The sequence below is a fragment of the Morus notabilis genome, unplaced genomic scaffold (genome assembly GCF_000414095.1).
Source record: "Morus notabilis unplaced genomic scaffold, ASM41409v2 Scaffold212, whole genome shotgun sequence".
In the NCBI taxonomy this organism is placed as follows: Eukaryota; Viridiplantae; Streptophyta; class Magnoliopsida; order Rosales; family Moraceae; genus Morus; species Morus notabilis.
The window spans coordinates 516,531-540,486 of NW_010361298.1; the positions used below are offsets into that span (position 1 = coordinate 516,531).

The 23,956-nt window shown below is 30.7% G+C and overlaps 2 protein-coding genes across 2 annotated transcripts; one reads left to right on the top strand and one right to left on the bottom strand.

Moving 5' to 3' along the window:
* Positions 1 to 6,691: 6,691 nt before the first annotated feature.
* Positions 6,692 to 7,198, bottom strand: LOC112091822 (putative lipid-transfer protein DIR1). Its single transcript, XM_024166363.1, has one exon. The coding sequence runs from the start codon at positions 7,128 to 7,130 to the stop codon at positions 6,828 to 6,830; it is 303 nt and encodes a 100-aa protein (XP_024022131.1). The 5' UTR covers positions 7,131 to 7,198; the 3' UTR covers positions 6,692 to 6,827.
* A 10,312-nt stretch (positions 7,199 to 17,510) lies between these two features.
* Positions 17,511 to 23,955, top strand: LOC112091806 (solute carrier family 35 member F1-like; the record flags this gene model as incomplete). The annotated part of the gene is made up of 11 exons (XM_024166299.1): positions 17,511 to 17,899; positions 18,343 to 18,437; positions 19,106 to 19,163; positions 19,970 to 20,164; positions 20,317 to 20,393; positions 21,138 to 21,220; positions 21,626 to 21,677; positions 22,353 to 22,421; positions 22,961 to 23,047; positions 23,168 to 23,229; positions 23,766 to 23,955. Coding segments are annotated over exons 1-11 (1,086 nt in total), but the record flags the coding sequence as incomplete, so codon positions are not given.
* Position 23,956: the final 1 nt, after the last annotated feature.

Consider the following 23,956-nt stretch of genomic DNA (forward strand, 5'->3'; position numbering starts at 1 on the left):
CCATTTAGTTTTTATTAAAATACTATCTAAATACAAATTTAAGTTTTGATTCACTCAAACACAAACTGAAAAATATTTTCAATTCAAATCATAACTCAAATGTGCACATACAAACACAAACTCAAGTTACAACTTCAACTCAAGTTATAACTCAAACTCAACTCAAAATCATCATTTAAGTCATCCTAACTCAAAAATACAAAAGAACAATCCCTTAAAAAATGGGTTAGGTTTAAGATTCATCAATGATAAGAAGGTGATGAATATTTGGATAATTTATAGGTTTCTAAGAGCTTATAGTGAAGGTCTCATGCTTACTTTGGAGTGAAAAAAAAAGGATTATTTATAGGTGAAGAGACAATCTTTTTTGTGACTATTTGATACACTCCATTCCCTTTCTAGCTTCAAGTTTTTGTTGATTTCCATGTAAGGATTCAAGTAACCCAAAATTGGTGCCTGACTGTTGGCAAAGCAACTTGATGCTAGTTGATTTAAAATCTTCCAAAGCTCCGAGAGGCCCTAGTAAGCTTTTGATAAAGTAAAAGGGCGCGTTTGGAATTAAAAATAAAAACGTTTTTAATTTCAGATAGAAATTATTTTTAAAAATGCGTTTGATAGTTTTATCAAGAGATTATTTTCAATGTAAAACAACCCATTAATGTCTCTCTTTATCCCTCTGCTTGAGAGATGAGAAAACGAAAACAAAAAATGAAAAACGACTAAAAGTCGTTTTTCATTTCTCTCTCATTTTGCATTAAATCAAAAAATCATTTTCATTTCTATTTTTTGTTTTTATTGCGCCAAACGCCGTTTTAGAAACGTTTTCATTTTTTCTTTCTCGAAAAACGTGAAAAATAAAAACGGGATCAATTCCAAACACGACCAAAATGTTTCCCACTTTTCATCTCTAAAATTTGATTAGTTCCAATAGATCATTTTGTTAGTTTGAATTATAATTCAAGTTTTACTATAATATTTTACCTCATAAAAATTTAATATTAACCTTTTCAGTTATGTATTTTCTCTTGTATAGATTTATGTGACGTTTGGTAAGGGGATTCGTACTCTGATTCGAATCATGGTTCATGATTCGTTACAGTGTTTTCTCTCATAAAAAATACACATAAATTAAAAATAATTCTAATCTCATGATTCTAATTTATGAACTAAATCTTTCTTACTTTTTAACTCGGGTTGTTAATTTCAACTAGTAAAACAAACGAGTCTCGTCTTACATAGGTTGTTGGCCTATTTGTGGCATGGTTGACTTGACTACGAACTCAGGTTAGGATAGGAGGCTGCCAGAGACAGACCTGACCATGCCTTTTGACATCTTCGGCTCTTTGAAACGTGAAAATTTTGTCCTCTGATTAATAGGAAGACAGTAACTTGGGCTTTGGGATTTTCGGTTACCAAATGTAAGAGAGCAGGTTATGAGCTTATTGTATTTCAATCCTCATCGATCTTAACCCAATTTATTTGAAATTCTCCGAGTATGATAAAAAGAACCAATTTGGACCAAAGATGAACGGGTCTGTTTAATGGGAGAATTGGGGAATAGCATATTTCAATGGGGATTAGAAGTATGAAAATAAAAATGAAAACGTTTTCAATCTCATATATAAATTAGTTTTGAAAATGTATTTTATAGTTTTATTAAGAGATTATTTTTAGTGTAAAAAATATATATTAATGTCTTTCTTTATCTCTCTGTTCGAGAGAGGAGAAAACGAAAATAAAAAATGAAAAACGATTAAAAGTCGTTTTTTATTTTTCTCTTATTTTACACTAAATTAAAAAATCGTTTTCATTTCTATTTTTTATCTTTATTGCGCTAAACGCCGTTTTGAAAACGTTTTCATTTTTTCTTTTTTAAAAAATGTAAAAAATAAAAACGGAATCAATTCTAAACACGACCAAAATTTTTTCTAATAACCGGCCCAATTGATAACTTGGCTTATAACACTATAAAAAAAATAAAAATAAAAATAAAATAAAATAAAATAACCAAAATACTCTAAGTTCTTTCTCCTTGCGAATGGTACCATCACCAATTGGTAAATACACGAATATATCTTTAAAATTGTTTTGCTTGGCGCTGCCATCACCGATTGGTAAATACACGAATTTACCTGTAAATTTGCATTGTCAGCTCTGACGTCATCCACTAGTATATATATATTTACATCATAAATTCAGGACTTAACAGCGTGAACAAATTCCATTTTGATGGTAACTATTTAAGACACACTGTAAATTCAAGATTTACTAGAGAGAAAATATCATAACGTGTTATGTTTAAATGGTAAATCTTGGATACACACCCTAAATATTAGATTTATTATAGTGAACAAATTCTATTATGATGGTAAATTCTCAACATACATCGTAAATAGAAGGAAATAAACTGTGGAATTCAAATCTCCTACTATAAATTGAACAAATAAAAATACAAATCCAATTATAAAAGAAGTATTAAATGAGTAGTTTTTCTACCGTATCAAAAAGTTAGGATTAATTATAAAAACTATCCCTGAACTATATTTTTTATAACACTTTACTCTATCTTTAAAACGTAACATTCATTCCTCTTGAACAATGAAATCTTAATAAAAAAAACCCTTCCATTAGATTTAATTTGTTGTATTGGGATATTTTAAAATTTAATTTAAATTTAAAAATAATTTAAATTTGAACTTTTAATTATGATACATCCATTATTGATTGAATGTAAGTTAAAAATTTTATGAATCTTTTTTTTAGTAGCAAAATGTATGCCGTAAAATATAATAAATAATATAGAAATATGTTGTAAGTGAGTGTGGGAGCTTTTTTGTGCTGTAGTAGCATGCTGAATTTTGTCCAAATGCCATGTATTTATAGCTGATGAGGTTATACGAGTTGTTTCATGATTTTTTGTGTGATATGACCTTTAATTCGTGATATTTCCTTCATTTTTGGGCACTTTGTGACTTTCTTTAACTGTATTTATCTATAATCGACCAGTTAATCATGGTTTTTTGCCCATTTTGAGTTGATCTAGCCTCATTACTGCGTGATTGCTGGAGATATAATTTCCTTATGTGGAAGACAATTTTCGTCCAACAAAAGGGTTGCTTGCGGCCTAAGTCAACCGTTGACCTTTTTTCTCATTAATTCTTCAAGCTGGAGCATTTAATTTCTTTCCTTTTCTAGCCAATTATGTTGCCAAATCCCGTATAAGGAATGTCTTTAAGATATGCTCTCATGACTTAATGCCCAAGGTTGTCCGTTGACTCGTGGGATCGACCGGTGGAGTTGATCAATCGACCAGTCAATTCTGCCTGCTCGGAGAGTCACAGTGACTTGTTTAGTGACCTTCTGGTGCCCAAATTATCACGTGTATGGTGAGAGATGAGGTACGAAATCTGACGTCAACATCTAGCATAAATACAATAAACACGATCAATTAAGCTCAAGGAATATTTAATCATTTCTTTCTTGAAAATCGACAAAAAGCTTATAATAGGACCTTTTAATTTCGTAATAATCAATAAAATTGTTTATTTGACTTTTTAAAAATGATGTTATATAAATGGAAATAGTAGGAAATAAGCTAATATGAAAAGCTTAAGAAAGTATATATGTCAATTTTTAGTTATAGAAATTAATAGGCCATAACTTGTTAAGTTATAGTTCAGAACCAGATAAATTATAAACAAACTTGTCAAGTTATGGTTCATAGCCAGACAAATTATGGATAAAAACCGTGAATTATGGACAATAACTTGTCAAGTTATGGTTCATAACCAGACAAATTATGGACAAAAATAATAATTTAACATATTTATTAACTTATGTAAACTATTGATCTATTAATTTTAATCCATCTCAAGTCTTGATATATTTTCCTTTTTCTCTCTTCTATAAACTATAGTACAAGTTCCAATTTTTTTTTTTTTTTTTTTTTTTTTTTTTTTTTTTTTTTTTTTTTTTTAAAAAAAACTTTTTTTTTTTTATTTTTTTTTTTTTTTTTTTTTTTTTTTTTTTTTTTTAGAAAAAGCTGTATCGTTATTAATTAACTGAAGCCTACACTTATAAACGCATCAATACAATTAGGAAAATCTTTTAACGAAAATTGATCTTCAACTAATGATAATGATAACGCATCAATACAAGTTCCAATTATTCTTAAAAGAGTTGTTTTTTCTTTTAAGTCTTATTTGTCACGTTAACCAGAAACTCTTTTAAAAAGATGATCTAAACATTCAAAAAACAGTTATTGAAAGTGGTGCTAAAAATTGGAACATTTCTTCTTTATGAAAAAATATTGTCATTTTATTAAGCATCCTTTAATTACGACACTTTTGCGTGCATATAAACATACTTCCAAACAATAATTGATTCAGTGTTAATAATTAGGGTCCGTTTAGTTCGCTGATTCGAGTATTTAATTCGAGTTGAAATGTGACTTTACGTGAAAACTTTTTACTGTAGTAAAAAAATTAGATGTGACTACTTTTGATAACTTTTTACTATAATAAAATTTAAATTTTAAACTCAAATCGGTTAACTGAGCAGAGTCATGTGGTGTGGTTTATTAAATTATGTTCCTTATTACGAATTTGACATCGTATTAGATTGCTCTACGGGGTTTTTTAGAGGAACGAGGATCTTATTACGAATTTGACATCGTATTGGAGCTTTATTTTTTTTGTTTATTTATTTTGGGAATAACAAATGGAGATTGCTTTTGAGGATGGTGTTGCTCGTGAACCAATTATTAGCACATTCTTTTATAATAACTGGCTGTGTCACTGGCTATACATATAAACGTCATGTTTTCAGGTTTTCATAAGGTTTGGTTTAATACTTCCGACCCCTAATTCTTATTTTATTACAGTATTATCTCTTATAAAATATTAAAATTAAAAAAGTTTTGATTAATATATTTTTTTACAAAATTTAAATGCAGGATCAACATTAGTTGTTTGAACCAAACGGAATCTAAGTGGACGTTTGGTTTATGAATTCAGAATCATGATTCAGAATTATTCTCGATTTACGTGTATTTTTTTGTGAGAGGAAATACTGTAGCGAACAACAAATCATGATTCGAATCATGACATAAATCTAGCAACCAAACAAATTGTAAGACTCCCTTATTACTCAATAATTTAATTAAATCGTGTACTTCTTTTAACTGATATTGCCCGTGCCTTTCTCATTTTTGTTTCTAAGCACTTCTCTTCATCTCTATGGGGTTAAACTCCGCTAATCACACTAGGTGGGTGTAGTTAGTTGGATAGAGACCCACCATTTTGTAAGTGATGATGTTTTAACCTATGGGTCAGGATGAAAATCATTTTGGTTTTTAATTTATAATTAAGGAATAATAATCATGTTTCTATATTCAACTTATAAGGCTAATTTTGTCTTCTTATAGCTTAGTTCTTAACTTATTCTGGTAGGAGGGATACATTTTTGCAAAGATTAATTTGCACTTAGAAGATCAATTTATAATTATGATCAAAATACAACATTATTATGTGAAAAATATTTGTGAAAATCCCAAGAGAGATTCATATATGGTTTAAACATTTTTTTTAAATATCTGCTATTAGTTTTATTTGTCCCTTTCAAATTATTCTTTCCTTCACTCTAAAAAAAAAACTATAGAAATGTACTGCGATTAGATATATGATAGGCTGTTGAAATTATGGGCCCGTTTAGTTCGCTGATTTGAGTTTTTAATTCGAGTTGATATGTGACTTCATGTGAGAGCTTTTTACTGTAGCAAAAAAGTTAGATGTGACTGTTTCTGAGAGCTTTTTACTGTAGTAAAATTCAAATTCTAAACTCGAATCGGTAAAATGAACGAAGCCTATATTCACACAATTTCATACAGCTCTGGCCCGTAATTAAAAAATAATAATTAACCAGTTTTTTTTGTTTTTGTTTTTAATATATCTTCACAAAATTCAATCTCAAATTATTTTATTTTCTATTGTTCTTTTGATCTTTCCTTATTAAATCTTATACTTTAAATGTACCTAATTGATTTTTTCTCTACTTTATTCTTATGAAAACAATTTTTCTTTTAAATTGGTCCCTTCTAAAATAATTTTGGATATAATCTAAGCTATATAAAAAATGACACATTAAAATTTTTTTCTCAAAAATGTGTCCCTAATTAAGAATTTTTTTAAAACACACCACCCTCTCAATTACGACTTTCTCACACACATTTTCTCTAATTTGCCCATTTAAAGTAATATGCATTTATTCAAATGTGTCTAACATATTTAAAAATCTTTTTTTCCACGGCTACTATTTTCTTATAGGTAATATGTACCTCCTAAATAGTTTTTCTTATCCAATTTACTTGCTATAATCTTTATTACTCAAGTTGGTTCAATAGTCTATACATATATACTATTCATCTAAAAATATTTAGGAGTTGATTTTATTAGTATTTTTCACGCTTTTAGTTTATACCCCCTGAATCAAAATTCTGGCTCCGCCACTGCAGGTAAATATTGAAAACATGGCAAATATCACTTCAAAAAAAAAAGAAGAGAAAAGGCAATACTTATAATATATCAAACATGTATTTTTAGTACAATCGGGATCCTCCAACACGTACTAATATCATGCACGTATTAACAATATTCATAACAACATGATGACGAAAACCAAATCTAAATCAAAATTTAAAATGCTTACGATCCGCATAATTTAAATATATAAAGAAGCTAGCAACTTGGAATGCTTAGGAGAATTTAAGCATTTTTCAAGTTTGAGCAACTTTACACTTTATTTCTTGTACACAAATACATGATTTTTGTCTAGCAATTGGCCGAATGGGAAAGTCTGCACTTCTGAGGAAGCAGCATGGCAAGATTCGGGTCGATTCCGAGGGAGGGCAGCAGCTGTGAGTTCTTGTATGAGCAGAGGCAGTTGAGGTCGGCGTTCGTCAGCGCCGCGCAGCAAGTGGTGGACGGCGGCTTAGGGTTCGGAGCGGTCACGGCCGGCTTGCAGGACATGAGGCCATTGATTGGGACTTTGCAAATGGTTTGGGCATTGGAGAGCTGGACAATGCTAACCAAGAGGAGAAAAGCTACTATTTTAAACCTTGGAGAAGCCTCCATATTGATCCAGCAATAATATAATTGTTTGTATATATATATATTTATATATAATAAATTTCTTATAATATTCCTTGGCGTTGTGTTATAAAAAGGGTGCTTAATTTTTATGTTTATATAGAGCAGTTAGGGCTGCCCGTGAACGAATATTATTGATTTGTGACCATGCACTTTCACGTCCACTGTGGTGTCACGGGCTATACACTTGTGGTTATGAAGGTTTTGCATTTTCTGTTCTTTGTCCCATTATCTGGCCACGTCTAATTGTTCTTTCTTTTCACTTTCTTTTTTTACATATCATGTCCATGATAACAGTCTTTTTTTACATATCATGTCCATGATAACAGTTTATTATTATTATTATTATTATTATTATTATTATTATTATTATTATTATCATCATCATTATTATTATTATTATCATCATCATCATCATCATTATTATCATTATTATTATTATTATCATCGTCGTCCTCAAAGCATATGACTTCATTCCAAAGTCGTAGTATGTATAACTTTATAAGTATATATATATATATTTATAGGCCAAGTCTCCAGTTCGGTATCGGACTGGAGCATCATTTGTATATTTTTTCTTTAAAATATGTATATTTTCTTTTTAAAATGTGTATATTTTCTCTTAAAACATGTATATATATTATACATTTTACCATAAAAAGAAATATACATATTTTACGAGGAAATATACACGTTTTAAAGAGAAAATATACATGTTTTAAAGAAGAAATATACAAGTGTGGCTCCAGTCCGGTACCGGATTGGAGACAATTCCTATATTTATATATACACATATTAGTTTAAGTATATGCTATGCAAGTATAGAGTTATAATTAAAGTTTTTATAACGTAGAATACGAGTAACGATGTGAGGAAAATATAAAATAGAATTTTTAAGGTAAAAAGTACATATTATGTGTAGCAAATATACTCTAACGGTAATTTTATACTTGACTCTACCACAAGGTAGAGTTTGATCCCCTCATACTCAATTTATGTGAAAAAGGGATTATATGTGAATAATAGTTTAAGTTAAAAGGTTACATTCGGGCTTGTTTGGTAAGAAAAATGGAGAGTAGGATGGATGAAGATGGACGTTGGAGGGATATGAAATATGAAGGATGGAGAGGATTATGTCGTCCTTTATGTTGTTTGGTAAGATCAAGGAGAGACAGTTGAAAGTATAGATGTGCGTGTAGCTGTTATATTACTGTATTATTCTTTTTATTATTTTTAAATAGTTTTCTAGACAATAAAAAGTCTTTTAAGCGTAATTGAGAGGGATTTCATGAATCTTCTCATAAGTGAAAGGATGCAATTTTGTAGGTCTGAGAGGAGAGCTCATCCCTCCATCTCCCCCTTATTTTTTCTCCTCTCTCCAACCAAACAAGTCATTAGCTCTCTCCTTCATCCTCTCTCCCTTCACCTCTCCATCCCTCAATCTCTCCCACCTATCAAAGACACTCTTAATCTTAGAAATACGTGAAACATTCTAAATTATATGATAACAAAATACAAAAATAAAAAGGTTGAAACTTAAAAAGATAAGGAAAAAGAGTAAAGCACCTAAAACTTACCGTTTTGGATTGTCATGGGATAAAAATAAATTATGAAGTAACATAATAAAAAATGGTAGTGAAGTTGAAACTTAAAATGAACAGGAAAAAGGTAAAGCGCTCAAAACTCACTGTTTTGAACTATCAAAAATGAACAATTGTCACATATGTACTCTTTTATATATTTAGAAAAAGATTTAGAAATAGCATAAGATTTAGGATTTAAAATTAAGATTTAAATTTTAGGAATTAGGTTTTAAAAGAATATGAAAAATAAAAAAAATAATTAAAAGAATTAAAGAGGGAAAAAAAAAGAAGAAGGAGAACCACCAATAAGGGTTGGAAAACAAAAGAAAAAAATAAAAGTGCTAAAAGAAATGAAAAAAAAAAAAGAAGAAGGAGAACCACCAATAAGGGTTGGAAAACAAAAGAAAAAAATAAAAGTGCTAAAAGAAATGAAAAAAAAAAGCAAAGAAAAGAGAGAAGAAAAAAGAAAAAGAAAAGTAGCACCTAAAAGGGGTGTTAATAATGTACAGGATTAAAGATCTGCTCTTTTATATAGTAAGATAAGATAAGATATGTATCTATGTATATATATGTATGTATCTATGTATATATGTATGGTGAATCAAAATCAGTCGTTGAAGAGTGCCAAAACTGGCTGAGCAATACCGACAAATTTGGTGCCATGTTAAAAGCGATGTCCGTCAGTGGGCGACTGAACCACCCATGAAGAAAAAGAACAATTAAAAAAAATATGATTTCGCACAAATGTAGAACCAAGATATATGATTTAGCATTTCAAAAGTTTCACAGAATGTGCTCTAAGCGATTTTAATATTGATGGAAAATTGAAAAAAAAAAAAAAAAAAAAAGAACACTACAAAGTATGAATTCGAGATCACAAACTACACATTTAAAGTTGTAATAACAATGCAGAAAACAAGCTATTAATTGATAATAAAAAAAAAGTGCTAGCTAGGTCCAATTTTTATTACAACTTTTCAATAATAACTATTAATATCATGTGACTTGTCAATTCTTTTTATTGATTGGTGTCTGAAAAATTGTCACATTAATCAGACATACAAAATTACCTCCGTCAATATAGAATATTAAACTTAATATAGAATATTAGTTTGCAAGAGAATTTGGTGGGTTGGGCCAACTGAAAAATATGTCATTCAAGTTTCTTTCTGTGTAGCCATACAAGCCATCGTCACGAGCAATCCAAGAGCAGAATTCCTGACATCGACGAGCGTCATAATCCCGTGCGCATTTGAAGACGTCGAACGCTGCTGAGACACCGCGGAGATTGAAGGCGCAGAAGAAGAGGGTCGAATGCCATAAATTGATATCGAATTTCCACTCATATGTAGCGTTGAAGCCTATGACATGAGTTCCCAAGTCATCATCCTTGGACTTACAATGAATTGTTAGGTTGTCTTGTGAGGTGTTCAAAATGGAGACTTTGGTTTTGGGTGGATGGAAGAAGGAATTTTCATGTTCTAGCAGGTTTTTTCTAGTGGCGCTCCTAGCGAAATTAAGTAGAGAAAATGTAAACAATAATGCAAAAACCAAAACTTTTTTCTGATCCATATTGGCACTAGAAAAGCCTATTCGGGGTGTAAATTGATATTTCATAACGTAGCCATGATCTTAATATAGGGAATAGATACAATAATAAATAATTTAGGGGAAAAAAAAGGAAAAAGAAGAAAGATAATTATGGTTCATCATAAAATGAGATCTAGGACACCTTGACATGGAATATATAGAACAATTGAATTGAGAATCACAAGGGATACGAGAGTTATGAGTTCCTCATAAACTGAATTTCATGCAGATAAGGCTCGAGTGTCATCAATATTTTTACCTTTTTGCTAGTCAAGTAAAAATAAATAAATAAATAAAATTAATGCAAATTAGAATCATAATATTGTAATGGAGCACGACATTGGTTAGAAAGCATTATTGTACATCTTGGCGTTTATTGGCGTGGATATTAATGATTGACACTTTTTAAGGATTTTTTTTCATTAATAACTTGCCATTTATAGCTAGTATATACTTTGGATATAAATACAACATAAGAGTAATGATACTAACTATCGTGACGTTAATTTTATGTCTTTCAAGGGAATTATTGTAGTTTTGTTTATATATAATTTTTTTATATAAAAGATATACTAGTAAAAAACGTGTGCTAAGCAATGGTTATACAAATCACTAGAGAAAAAAAAGGATAAGATAATAAAGTCAAAAGCTGTAAAAAAAAATTTTTTGAAGCAAAAGACAAGGGAAAAAAAAAGACAAAAATCTTAAGAAAAAAATGTGTGTAAAATGTCTTGCAACTAAAGCTAAAATTTATGATGATCATAGGCAAAAGATGTTTATACAAGGACACATTTAAGAATAAATTAATTTAACATGATAATTAGAAAAAAAATATATATTAGTTTAAATAATTGTAAGAAAAATATTTAATTGAGATGCATTTAAAAATATAAAAAATCAAAAGTTAAAAGATGGAATAAAAAAAAGATAAGGGAAGAAAAAGAAGATAAGAAAAAGAATAACTAAAAAATAAAAAGCAAAAAAGAAAAGACAAGGCTAAACAAGTAAAAAAATTAAAAAAAAAACCTTACTCTCACTTAGTAGATAGGAATAGATAAACTACTACGGTTTTTTTTTTTTTTTATTACCATTGGTGGCATGCGATATTAGACAATTTTTAAGGTGCAACACTGCAACTGATATAGGTATTAGGGGTTGTTTTGAGATTATTAAAATCTACAACAATTGAGAGACTCGTTTAATTCGCTGATTTGAGTTTTTAATTCGAGTTGAGGTGCGACTTTATGTGAGTTTTTTTTACTGTAGTAAAAAAGTTAGATGTGACTGTTTCTGAGAGCTTTTTACTCCAGCAAAACTCGAATTTTAAACTCGACTCAGTGAAATAAACGGGGCTCAAGGTATTTGTTAATCTCTACTTTTGTCATTCTAAAAGTTGTTTGCTCAGCAGCAAAAGGAGAAAAATGAGATGAGTTGTTTTAGCAACATAATTTGAGAAAACAGACATGATTGTTTTACAAAAACAACTTCTGTTTTCAATCTTCAAATTTAATTTACTAAAACATCCTTAATAATAAGATAGAATTCTAATTTTTTTTAAAAATATTTGCTTAAAAGATACAAACTTGTATGGCATAATTTCCAAAAGTATTAGATTTCTTTACAAAACAGTTAAAAATAATTTATTTCTTGTAAGATGTGTTTCAGATGATACAAAAGAATTTTTTCTTCAACGGAATTTATGTCTAAAAACATTTATATGAATATTATTATTGATCATTAGGGAAATAATAACTCTAACTATAAACTTATGCACAAATAAATATATTATTGTCAAATGAAAATGAAACTTGTCTGATTTAGTTATTGTACATCTTCACACTAATTTAAATATAAAAGCATATTTAAAAAAAAAACAAAAAACAAAAACAATGCCATCAAGCATCAAAGAGGTGTTGAAGTTTGTTTTTTGTTTTTTTTTTCGGTCCTACTTTTAAGTTTGGATTCTTTTTGGCTGAAACACTATTTAAGTTTGGATTTACTCAAGAGAGTTGAAGACTAGAAACGTGCCTAACTGGCTAACTCCATTGTGCATTGTCCAACCAGGACATCAGGTGTTGGTATTCAACATTTTTTGCTTTCACACTCAAGGGCAAAGTACCAAACAATTAAAAAAGTTTCAGGTGGGTTTAGAACTCGTTCTAAAATAATTTTATTTTTTATATGAAAATGAAAATGAAAACGTTTTCAATCTCAGACATAAATCATTTTTAAAAATACAATTTGTAGTTTTATTAAGATATTGTTTTCAATATAAAAAAATCCATTAATGTCCATCTCTCCATCTCTGCTCGAGAGAGGAGAAAACGGAAACAAAAAATAAAAAATGACTAAAAGTCATTTTTCATTTCTCTCTCATTTTACACTAAATCAAAAAGTCGTTTTCATTTCTATTTTTTGTCTTTAATTGTGACAAACGCCGTTTTTCTTCCGTTTTTATTTTTTCTTTCTCAAAAAATATAAAAAATAAAAATAAAAACAACTCCAAACACATCCTTCACTTCGCGTACAAAAATACCTCACTCATATCGCACAGTTTTGAACCGTTCTCTTTACTTAGAATGAGGACGTTTGGTTTATGTATTCAGAATCACGATTCAGAATCATTCTCGTTTTACGTGTATTTTTTGTGAGAGAAAATACTATAGATAACCATAAATTATGATTTAGAATCAAGAACGAATATAAGAAACAAACGTAAATGATTTTATGTGATAAACGTTAAATTTGATCAGAATTATAAGAAATAATCTTTACTACATTAAAAGCAGCAAAAAGTAACTATGCGTTTTGTTCTCATAGGTCGAAAAGTTTCATGCTTAATTTTTTTGGTTTTTTACTTTCGTTTTTTTTTTTTTTTTTTTTTTTTAAGATTCTCTACACTATAATATTTTTTTAATGTATTTATTTTAAAGAGTTTTTTTAGAAAATTGTACATTTTACCTTCAAATCATCCAGCTCAGAATTTCTACCATTCTAATAAACTATCCCTTTCACTTGAATTTAAAAAATAAAAACTATTTTTATATATAATTGTTTTCGAAAAGACCATTTTATCCCTTATTTTACTTGGGTTATATTTTCATATCTTCATTTTCTCTCTCTAAAAATTCATTTCTCTCTCATCAAATTTCAAATTTGTCTCCTTCTCTTTCACCTGCTCTGATTCTCTCTCCCCTACCTCGTGCAACGCTCTACCTAGCCCCTCGTGCTATTTCTCTCTCAAATCAGCTCAGTTGTTGCGAAGATGCCCAGATCAAATCCAATCTCCAATCAGTGCCAGTCAAATATTTGCTTTCTTCAATTTCTCTTCTCTCTCCTTTTTCTCCCCCTCTATCTTTCCTTTCTCCCTTATCTTCTTCGTCCCTCTCTCCATCCAAACTCCAGTGACTAGATCCTGCATACTTCGACAAACGTTTGTCTCAGGCAATACGCGATAACACCAAATCTGCGATGAGCACGTCGGGCAAGGTCTAGGAGGCTTGGATCGTGACGGATGTCCATTCACAAAGGAGATTCATTAGATCGAGTCAAGTCCAATAGGGTTCATTCATCATTAGATCTCGTTGGATCTACAGCTATAGACAATGTAGACTAACTCATCCTGAATCGTACTATATCCAACAAAATCATATTTTCTCTCTCAGCTACACAATTATGTTGCAGTGTGCCTGACACAGTAATTGGGATAGTATCTGATTTTTTAATAAGTATTCTATGAACTCACCGGAAAGGTATTTTCCACCTTAATCGGATCAAAATACATTTATGGGTTTACTTAATTATTTTTTTATTTCAGCTCGAAACTCTTTAAATTTTTTAAAAGTTTTATTTTTGTGTTGTATTAAGTACACATAATCATATCTTAAGTAATCGTCAATAAATATGACGTAATACTCGTACAATCATACTCTTCTCGTGTCTTAACATTTATGGGGCCACAATGATCATTGTGCAGAAGTTTTAGAACCCCTTTAACCTTATTGTCTTAGACCCGAATGGTCTTTTAAGTCATCTTGCCTTCCATAGAAGACTCACACAGTGGTATAGGCAAAACCTCTAAGGGACTTTAAGGTTTTTTCTTTACCAACCTTTGTATATTGTTTAGGCTAATGTGATCAAGTTGTAAATGCAAAAATATATCTTATTAGAATGAGAATTTTAAGCCTTTAAGAGTTATTTACAACTTCAGTGTTAAACAATAAGTCTATCTTAGGTTTAATAAAATATAAATTATTTTTTGCATCCATCTATCACAGATAAAAGACTTGTTTTTATGAATCATGACTTTATTATTTAAAAAAAAAACTGAATAAGAATATGTAAATAAACAAGCGACAGAAATAAGATTCCTCTTAAATTGAGGAACATAAAAGCAGTCTTACAAAACCAAATGTTTATAACTATTAAAATAAAGTTGGACATCTCCTACTGCTTCAACAAACACCAGAGTTTCATCACTCATCCTCAACATGAAGCTTTCATTCAGAAGACTTCTTGTTTGCTTGAACGCCTACATAGAAACATACACATGATTTGTTACTCTAGAATCTATTACCCAAACATCATTGGATTCTCCAACTGCACATGTCTCAAAAATCAAAAGATTACACTTACCTCCTTTGCCTTTAGAGGCCTCGTAGTCATTACAATTTTTCTTCATGTGATCTACTTTCCTGCAATGAAAGCACTAACAAGTAACAACTAACTAAGATCTTTATTCTTAACTAAATTTTGAAAACTAATAGAGAAAATGAGATAAATACCTTTTGGAGGGCATGGGTATAAAATTTTAACCCTTACTCTTAATTAATATCATTTTAAGTCAAATAATTATATTAATTAAAAGTGTATTAATTAAGAATAAGTGATATATATCCAAATGCATACACTTTAAAGATAAAATTTAATAATTTTCTCAAAATAATAACATGATAATCGAAACTTAACACGCGGATAGAACTTATACAATTACTCCATAGGTTCATAACATACATAGTCAAATTAAAAACGTAAAACTGAAAGTACACCATACCAAAAACAAAACTCTCAAAAATAATGAATAAAATAAACTCAACAACCCACCTAGCACCACAATGAAAAGAGGCTTTCTGTCCCCATTCTTTTGGGCTTTTTACAAATTGGGATGTGACTTTTCCCTCATCTTTATATGCTTCGGCCACTATCGAACACCCAACGAGGGAATCAAGTCAAAAAGGCTTGTGCATCAAGCTCTTTTACACCAATAAATCCAATCACTTCAGTTCTCAATCTTATTTATGTGGGATTTTATTTGTGGGATTTTTTCTCTTATTTATTTGATTAAAAGGTCAATGATGTTTGCATATGCATTATTTTATTTGAAGGATTTTTTTTCCTATGGCACTCGATGCAGCAACAACACTTGCATCTGTGCATTGTGCATCATAATATATATTACTAATTATAAAACATTTCTAATAAGAAAAATTCTATGGTAAGTCTTATTTTTAATCGTAGATCTATATTAAAAACTATTAGTTTCATATACTTTCTTAATTTTGATATGATTTTAATCATATATTTAATGTAATGTGCACAAACACACACTACTAAAATACCTACTCTAAAAAATTATTTTTCTACTAAATGTTTTGGATAAACTTTTATTAAGTTTTGTTAAATTTTTGCTTTTAATATATGATGATATGATAATGATGTGACTAGCTAGTAAAACATTTATCTTATACCGGACCCGAAGTATTTTTTTCATTCTCTATGAGAGAATGCTCTCATGTAGAATGGTTTCAATCCAATCCTAAATTTAACCTAGGGCTACCCTATTGTTTACAATGTGGAAAATAAAAAATCACATAATTCGTTGAATATTGTCAAGACAAAGAAATTTTATCAAAATTTACTCTAAGCTCTTATAGGATTATTCTTATTAGTGTCTCTCAAATTTTAGAGTTATTCTCACTTTATTTCTTGATTTTAAAACTCTTACTTTAATCTAGCTAAATTTTAATACTTATCCCACCTCCCTTGATAAAAACAAACAGAAAAGAGAACACATGACTATACTTAGAGCTAGTTTAGCATTATTATGTTGTTGAAAATGTTGTTAGTTAGAGATTGATGTGACCAGAAGTATGAAGGTATTTGGTAGTTTTTTTTCAAACCTCCTGTGAATACTATTCACAGAAAGCAGAAATTTAGGTGTTTGCTAAATTATGTCTTAAATTGTTGTGAAGATGTATAATGATTAAAATAAACATACTTTAACCACATATATTTGTAATAATTATTTTATTTTTGTTTTTGATGTCAATATTCATTACAATTTGACATCAAAATACTAATATAATTTTAATTTTATTATCTAAAATACTTTTGGTAAGAAATTACTTTTATTTAAGGAGACATACTAAATTTCTTATTTATTACTGTTATTTTTAAACATATTGATAATTATCAAAGATATTTAAACAAGAATTAGTGATTTTTAATTTTTAAATAAATAAATAAAATATATTTTTTAATTTGATATGGAAAAAGGGTAAATTGAGAATTACGTTTTATTAAGATTATTTAGTGAATATCACATTTTGTTATAAATTATTGGAAAAAATAAAATTTACTAAACATCCTGATGTGATATAGTTTTCTTAAAAAAAGTAAAAATAATTGCAATAATAACAAACGGGCCCTTAACTCTCTTTTTTTTTTTTTTTATCTGTTTTAAGCAGAAATTCTAACAACCATTAGATTATTTTTAGATAAAAAGGGAGACTATTACAAAATTCTAAGAGATAAAATAAGAGATTTTAAAGTTCACAATCTCTGAATAACTTTAAAATCCAGAAGTAAGTATTGAATTGACTCTTTTTTTTAGCCAAAACTTGTTGACATGGCTTAATATTATCGGAGAAGAAAACAAGACTTAGCTGAATTTGACCGTACATAAGTTGAGCTCATAATTTTCTTTATGCTTAACATTTATTTGCATTTACAATTCTATTAATTTCTTATTTTTCTTTTCTCTGTCCTTTTGAATTGAAACCAAACGATAGTGACCCAAAACATAAATAAGTAAATAAAAATAAATAAAGAGTTGGCAAACAAAAGTTGTATAGTCAATTTGGATTAAAACATTCTCCAACATTGAACGGCCGCAGTAGATCCCATTATGGAATTGTTTTTGGTAACTCCGCTCAGCCGTTCTTTTTCTTTTTGTTCTTCCGATTTCTTATCATTTTCTTTTTCACTTTTGATTCCTTGATAAAAACTCACACTTGGGTTTTTTCCTTTCTCCATTTATTTATTTGATTTCACATGATATCAAAATTTAGTCCCTGAAATTGGGTCGATGAATTCTTCGTCATTAACACTGAATTGGGTTCTCTAAAAGCATTCTTTTTGCGTACCATTTTTTGAGAAAAAAAAAGAAAGGAAAAGAAAAGAAAATGGTGAATTATAAAGAGTTTTGGACGAAGAAGACATTGGTAGGTCTTGGGCTGGGACAGCTTCTCTCTCTTTTGATCACTTCCACTGGCTTCTCTTCTTCTGAACTTTCCAAAAAAGGTTCTCTTTTTGGCTCCATTCTATATTCTATTTGTTAATTTATTTGTTTCAATTCAATTTTTTTTTTTTTGGTGTCATTCATATTTACGGGAGTACTGTGCAAGTTAAAAAAAAAATAAACTGTCCTGCAATGAACTGTACTTTTTTTTTTTTCTTATTAATTCATGTTACTGGTTACAGAAGAACATTATATTCTAGAGTACTTCACACCAGAAGCATAAGTTTATGCTTTTTTTTTTTTCTTATAGAGGTTTGTGCAAATATGTTTAACTGGGAATAACAACTTTTTGTTAATGTTTAAGATTTTAATTAGTGGAAACTAATATCTGAAATAAGTGTATGTAGTGTATAAGTTTCATCAAATAAGCTCTTGTGCCTTTTGCTGAGCATTAACGAGAGAGTGTTTTAATTAATCATTTTTTTTTTTGTTCTTGTTTTTGTAGGAATTGATGCACCAACTTCGCAGTCATTTCTGAACTATGTGCTCTTGGCTGTTGTCTATGGAAGTATTATGCTCCATCGAAGGAAACCACTCAAGGTTATTGTTTGTTTTATGCATCAACTAGTTGCTTTTGTGTTGCAAATAGTGTATTTTACATGTTTGGATTTGATTGCAATTGTTTTGTTTAAATGGTTTTTGGTTCTTTAGAAGTTTTACCGTGGGTAACCTACAAAACTATGCTTTCTGTATTAAAGGCTATGTAATTTAGTCCATGAAATTTGAGCGATCACCTAGTTGACATTAAGAAACCTTTTGCACAATCACACCAATCAGTCAAATCAGTCGAGGAAATTATGATAAGGATCTGGATTGGACCGAAGAATTTTCGTATGTTTTATACCATTATTTGAATAAAGAAAAGAAGTAGGGAAGGGTGATAGTGATAGACATAGAGTTGGAAAATATAAGGTGAATCTAAACAGTGGTCGTATACTTAATGGTTTTATTCAAAGTCGAATCATTAAATTTCTCTGACATTGAAATTGATATTTCTATCATGAGAATATATAAGGAGTTGAAGAACCTAAAGGCAAGTCCTGGTTAACTTCTGGGGGATCTGAATTGAGAACGAAAAGGATGTTATCTTGCCCCCATTGAGATGTCATTCTCTAGGTTCTCAAATTAGTTATCATCTGGAGACCCTCTTTTTTCTCTTTATTTTAAGTATCTAGTAATTTTATTGATCGATTTCTCAATTTGTGTAGGCGAAATGGTATTATTATGTAATTCTTGGATTGGTGGATGTTGAGGCCAATTTTCTAGGTGAGTATACCAATATCGATGTCTTTTCAAGTGTACTTGATGCTCTGCGACAGCAAGCTCTGGCCTTTTTTCCCCTCTCTTTTGTATGCTTCTGTGCTGTCTTTGATAATGTGTATCTGTACAAACACATACCAAGTCACAAATACATATCTGCTCTTATATATATTCTTATTTGAAACCCTGAGCTGTATTTTACATACAAAATAATTTAGTTATCCAACTTAAAATATTGATGTAGCATCCTTTATTCCCCCATTTGAGGCTCCTTTTTTCTTCTTTTCCAGATTGATATCAGATGCATTGTCTACATTCAACAGATTTTTTCATCACAACAGATTTTTTCACCGTGATATTTTGATCTTGAATTCAGTTAATAACTTGTTTGTTCTACGTTGCATGACAAGGATTTGTGTGTGGGAAATATGTTGTGCCTTCACTTCTCTTCTTTGGAGTTCCGTAAAACATCTCTTGATGAGATCATTCCTTTGTTCTGAATATACTAATTTATTTCTGGCTACTGCATTTTGTTTTTGGATTTTGTGGGTTAGGGTAAGAGGGCATGACTTTATGGCTGCCATAAGAGAAAAGAGAAAAGGAAAATTTGTATCAGTGTTCCACATATTAATCTAATGTTTTTTGCTCAAAATAGATTCTGTCAAACTCTTCTAACCATCCATGTCAAGCGTGTAATTTCCATCTATGCTCTCCCTAGGCGTGCGTACCTAGAAGAGATTTGATTTTGCTTAACATTTTTTAAGTTACTAGATTATAAATGACACCTGATTTACTTGCCATATGATGTGCAGTGGTGAAGGCCTATCAGTATACATCTATTACAAGTGTAATGCTGCTTGATTGTTGGTCCATCCCAACCGTTATGCTTCTCACGTGGGTCTTCTTGAAAACGAAATATAGATTCAGAAAGATAACTGGTGTTATTGTCTGTATTGCCGGCCTTGTCATTGTCATCTTTTCAGATGTTCATGCGGGTGACAGAGCAGGTAATTTGCCTTATGGACAGCGTTGCTTTCCATGTGTAATTCATTTTGCATGCTTCGCAGTCATGTCTAAATACTCTGTTGCTAAAGTATTATAACATGTCTGTTTCTAGTAATCAGTTATCTGATATTGTATGCACTGTTTTGGCTTCTAGGAGGGAGTAACCCCCGGAAAGGGGATGTGCTTGTTATAGCTGGTGCGACACTCTATGCTGTCAGTAATGTTAGCGAGGTAACTAAATTGGCCTCTTTTGAGTATTATATCAGAATGTATTCGATGCCTATCTTGCTTAGTTTCTTATAGCAATAGCTCTTTGTTACCTTTTCTCTTCCAGTTTGTGTGTTTATCCCCCTCCCTTATTTTTGAGCAGGAAAACGAAATAGTTGAAGGAAAGCATGCCGTGAACATATCCCTCTTAGTTGAAAACGTGCCTTGACCCTTTTTTTTTTTTTTTTGCTCTTTTTTTCCTTTGTTGTCCATATCCCTCGTGTTTGGCCTTATCAATTAGAGGAAGTTGTGTTTCAGTTCCCCTCGTTTGGCTCTGAAAGAGCCGTCATCACTTATTACATTGTGTATCATTATATGAACTCAAAATTGTTCCTGTTTCCACCTTTTAATTGGCTGTGGAAGCATTGCAAATAGTCGTCACCTCATGAATTATTCTTTTTATGAACAATTCCAAAAGTCCCTCTGTCCTTGTCTCTATCTGCATGTCTATAGCTTTATCTTTTATTTTTAGAACCCGGTGGTACTTTTCTTCCTTTGTAATCTCTTCTTAAACTTTTGGGGTTGGATAGATTTCTTGAGATGTAGAACTTTCTCTAGGTTCCCAGAATTTATGATCAATCATTCAAAATAAAAAAGAAAAAAAAAGAAAAAAGATTCGTGCCATTTAAAATCAAATAAGTTGCAGTACTACCCACCAGGCAATTCAAGATTTCTTTTAGTTAATTCTCAGTCTCATTTTCAATGCAGGAATTTCTTGTGAAGAATGCTGACAGGATTGAACTCATGTCAATGTTGGGTCTCTTTGGTGCCATTGTCAGCGCTATCCAAGTGTATCCTTCATTTTATTGTGCGACGGGAAGTTCTTTTTCTCGTTGCATTGCATCCGGTTATTAATTTCTTACACTTTGGCCTTTCTAAAGATGGGCAGTCTCAAGTGAAATCAGAAATTTGCAGACAAATTCCTGCTTAGATGAAGATAATAGAACTAGTTAAGATATCAACTGTGCATAGATTATGGGAAATTATTATTATTTTTTTTAAAATTCTTTTACCATTTATACTTTGTATAATGTCCTTTGATCAAGAACAGCGGTAGCTTTAAGTTCAATGTATTATCCTGAAACCCGATTTAATTATATTTAAGTGATGTCATTAGAAGGGAAAACTACGCAGTTGAAGTATCTATGTAACTTATGCTTCCATATTATAGTTTTAGCCCTTAACAATCTGTTCAGAAGCATATTAGAGCGGGATAATCTCAAGGCTATTCATTGGTCTGCTGGGGAAGTAAGTCTCCCTCTCCAAATATGAAATTCTATGAAACCTGTAGGATGTAAACATTCAGAATTCTATTAAATTGGTCGCATGTTGGTTCAGATTGTTCTTGTTTAAGAAAATATGGTTCATATGGAATGCAAGTTTTTCTTTCGCAGAGCTTTGCTACTGAAACTTGTTGGAGAAAAGTAAAAATTTAAATTTAAATGTTGCATATAACACTCAATGCTAAATTCTTTCTTTTTTCCTTATGAAGGAAAAAAAGAGGGAAAAAATGAGCTGTATTTCTGCTACTAATTTTGATCCTTCAGATGAATTAATTTTAGAGGAATTAAAAAAAAAAAAAGAAACGAAAAGATTTTTTCTTCCTCCAGTGCCATTTTAAAATAGTAAAATTGCCCACTAACTATAGCTTTTCCGTTTGCTTTCTCTTTTCATAAAAAAATTTTCCTGGTTCATTTTGCTCAATGATGTCACACTCGCTCTCTTCAGATCATGTCGCAGTAATCATAAGAACAAAGTGGTGAATATATTATGACTGCAAAGTTCATTTGACACTAGAATAATAATGCAGTGGATTTTTTTATTTGATTAAATAAGTAGGAGATGGAGATGAAACATTGTCCTTTTTGTAATTTGAATTGCATATGACTTATTGTCTCACTTTTGCTGATGTTGTTATTTCAGGCTCTTCCATTTGTGGGATTTTCAGTGGCTATGTTTCTGTTTTACTCTCTCGTACCGGTCTTGCTTAAGGTATGTCCACATACGGGTTGAATGATGATTTTTTTTTTTTTTTTAAGTCCAAATTTTATTATTCCTCATCTTCTCTTCTTTCCTTTTTCTCTCTCTGTCATGGTTTCCGAGTATTATGTAATATTTGTTACTGTTACCCAGCTCCTACCAGCTTCAACATCTTGGAGAATTGGCAAACTAACACTAAATTTGAGCAGTTCATAGTTCATGATGGATATTTTTTGTCTTTCTCCAATTATCTCAGCTCCTACCAGCTTAAGACCAAAGAAAAACATATAAAAAGTTTCAGTTCACTCGATACTTGCGGACAAACATGTTTTCTGTATTATTATGCCTCTTTATATGATTTTATGAATGTATGTAATTTGTAACTGAAGTTTCTAGGCTCTGTTTTCAGGAGTTAGAGTCGTGTTATGGCTAACCTAGATCTTAGGCACAAATGTTCAGTAGCGAAGTAAGAGAAGAATAATATTTGGGACGTCTTTTGACTTTTGTTTCTTTGAGAATCTCTTTTATTGAAATTTGGATGCCTCTTGCAGATTAATGGGTCCACAATGCTAAATCTATCCTTGCTCACCTCGGACATGTGGGCCGTTATAATTCGTATCTTTGCCTACCACGAGAAGGTTTGTGAGCCATTCATACCAATTTCATTTTCATCATTTTCCTTGACAAGACTATGATGAGTTACAAACATGATTGAATGTGTAATCATGATTATGAGTATAAATTGCCTTCTTCTGTAGGTCGATTGGATGTATTTCTTTGCATTTGCTGCTGTTGTTGTTGGTCTTGTTATCTACTCGGGGTATGTATTTCTTATTCTTAAACCCCCCCCAAAAAAAAGAAGGTTAAAGTTATCTATTTACGCTTTAGAAATTGTCCGCGATACAGAATGGGCTGGTGCTTTGTTTGCATGTTCATGAACATGATCAAACTATGATTATTTCCAAACTCTATTTCAAGTCTGACGAAATGGTATAATCATGTTATAGCAGTACTACAACAAAACAACAACAACAGGCCTTAATCCCAACTAATTGGGGTCGGCTATATGGATTTCACTTTTCCACACAACTCTGTTCGAAATTAAACTTTCTTGAAGGCCTAGATCTAAAATGTCTTTCCTAACGACTTTGGTGCACGTAATTCTTAATCTACCCTTCTTTCTCCTAGTATTAGGTATAAGAATGTTATAGCAGTACTATGTGGTAAAAATAGAACTGTGGTCAGGGTTATGCCACCAACTTGCTTTTTGCCATTTACATGCTGTGTTACAGGTTTTACTTTTCATGCTAGTCGGCTGACTATTACGACTACTACGCCGTTTGACTTTTATTGCAGGGGTGATAAAGAAGAGGAACGCCGTGCTGATGTTGCAGATGAAGATGCTGAGCGGAGCAAACACTTTGACGAGGAAGTTGGGTCTGGAAGTCGCAACCGAGGAACCACGACGGAGAGGAGCCTAAAAACTGGCGACGCTTCAACTAGCACTCCAGAAAGGGGCATTGTTGACAACAAGAACATAGGGAAAG

Coding starts and splice junctions, on each gene's coding strand:
- LOC112091822 (XM_024166363.1), bottom strand. CDS start 7,130: ATGGAGGCTTCTCCAAGGTTTAAAATAGTAGCTTTTCTCCTCTTGGTT.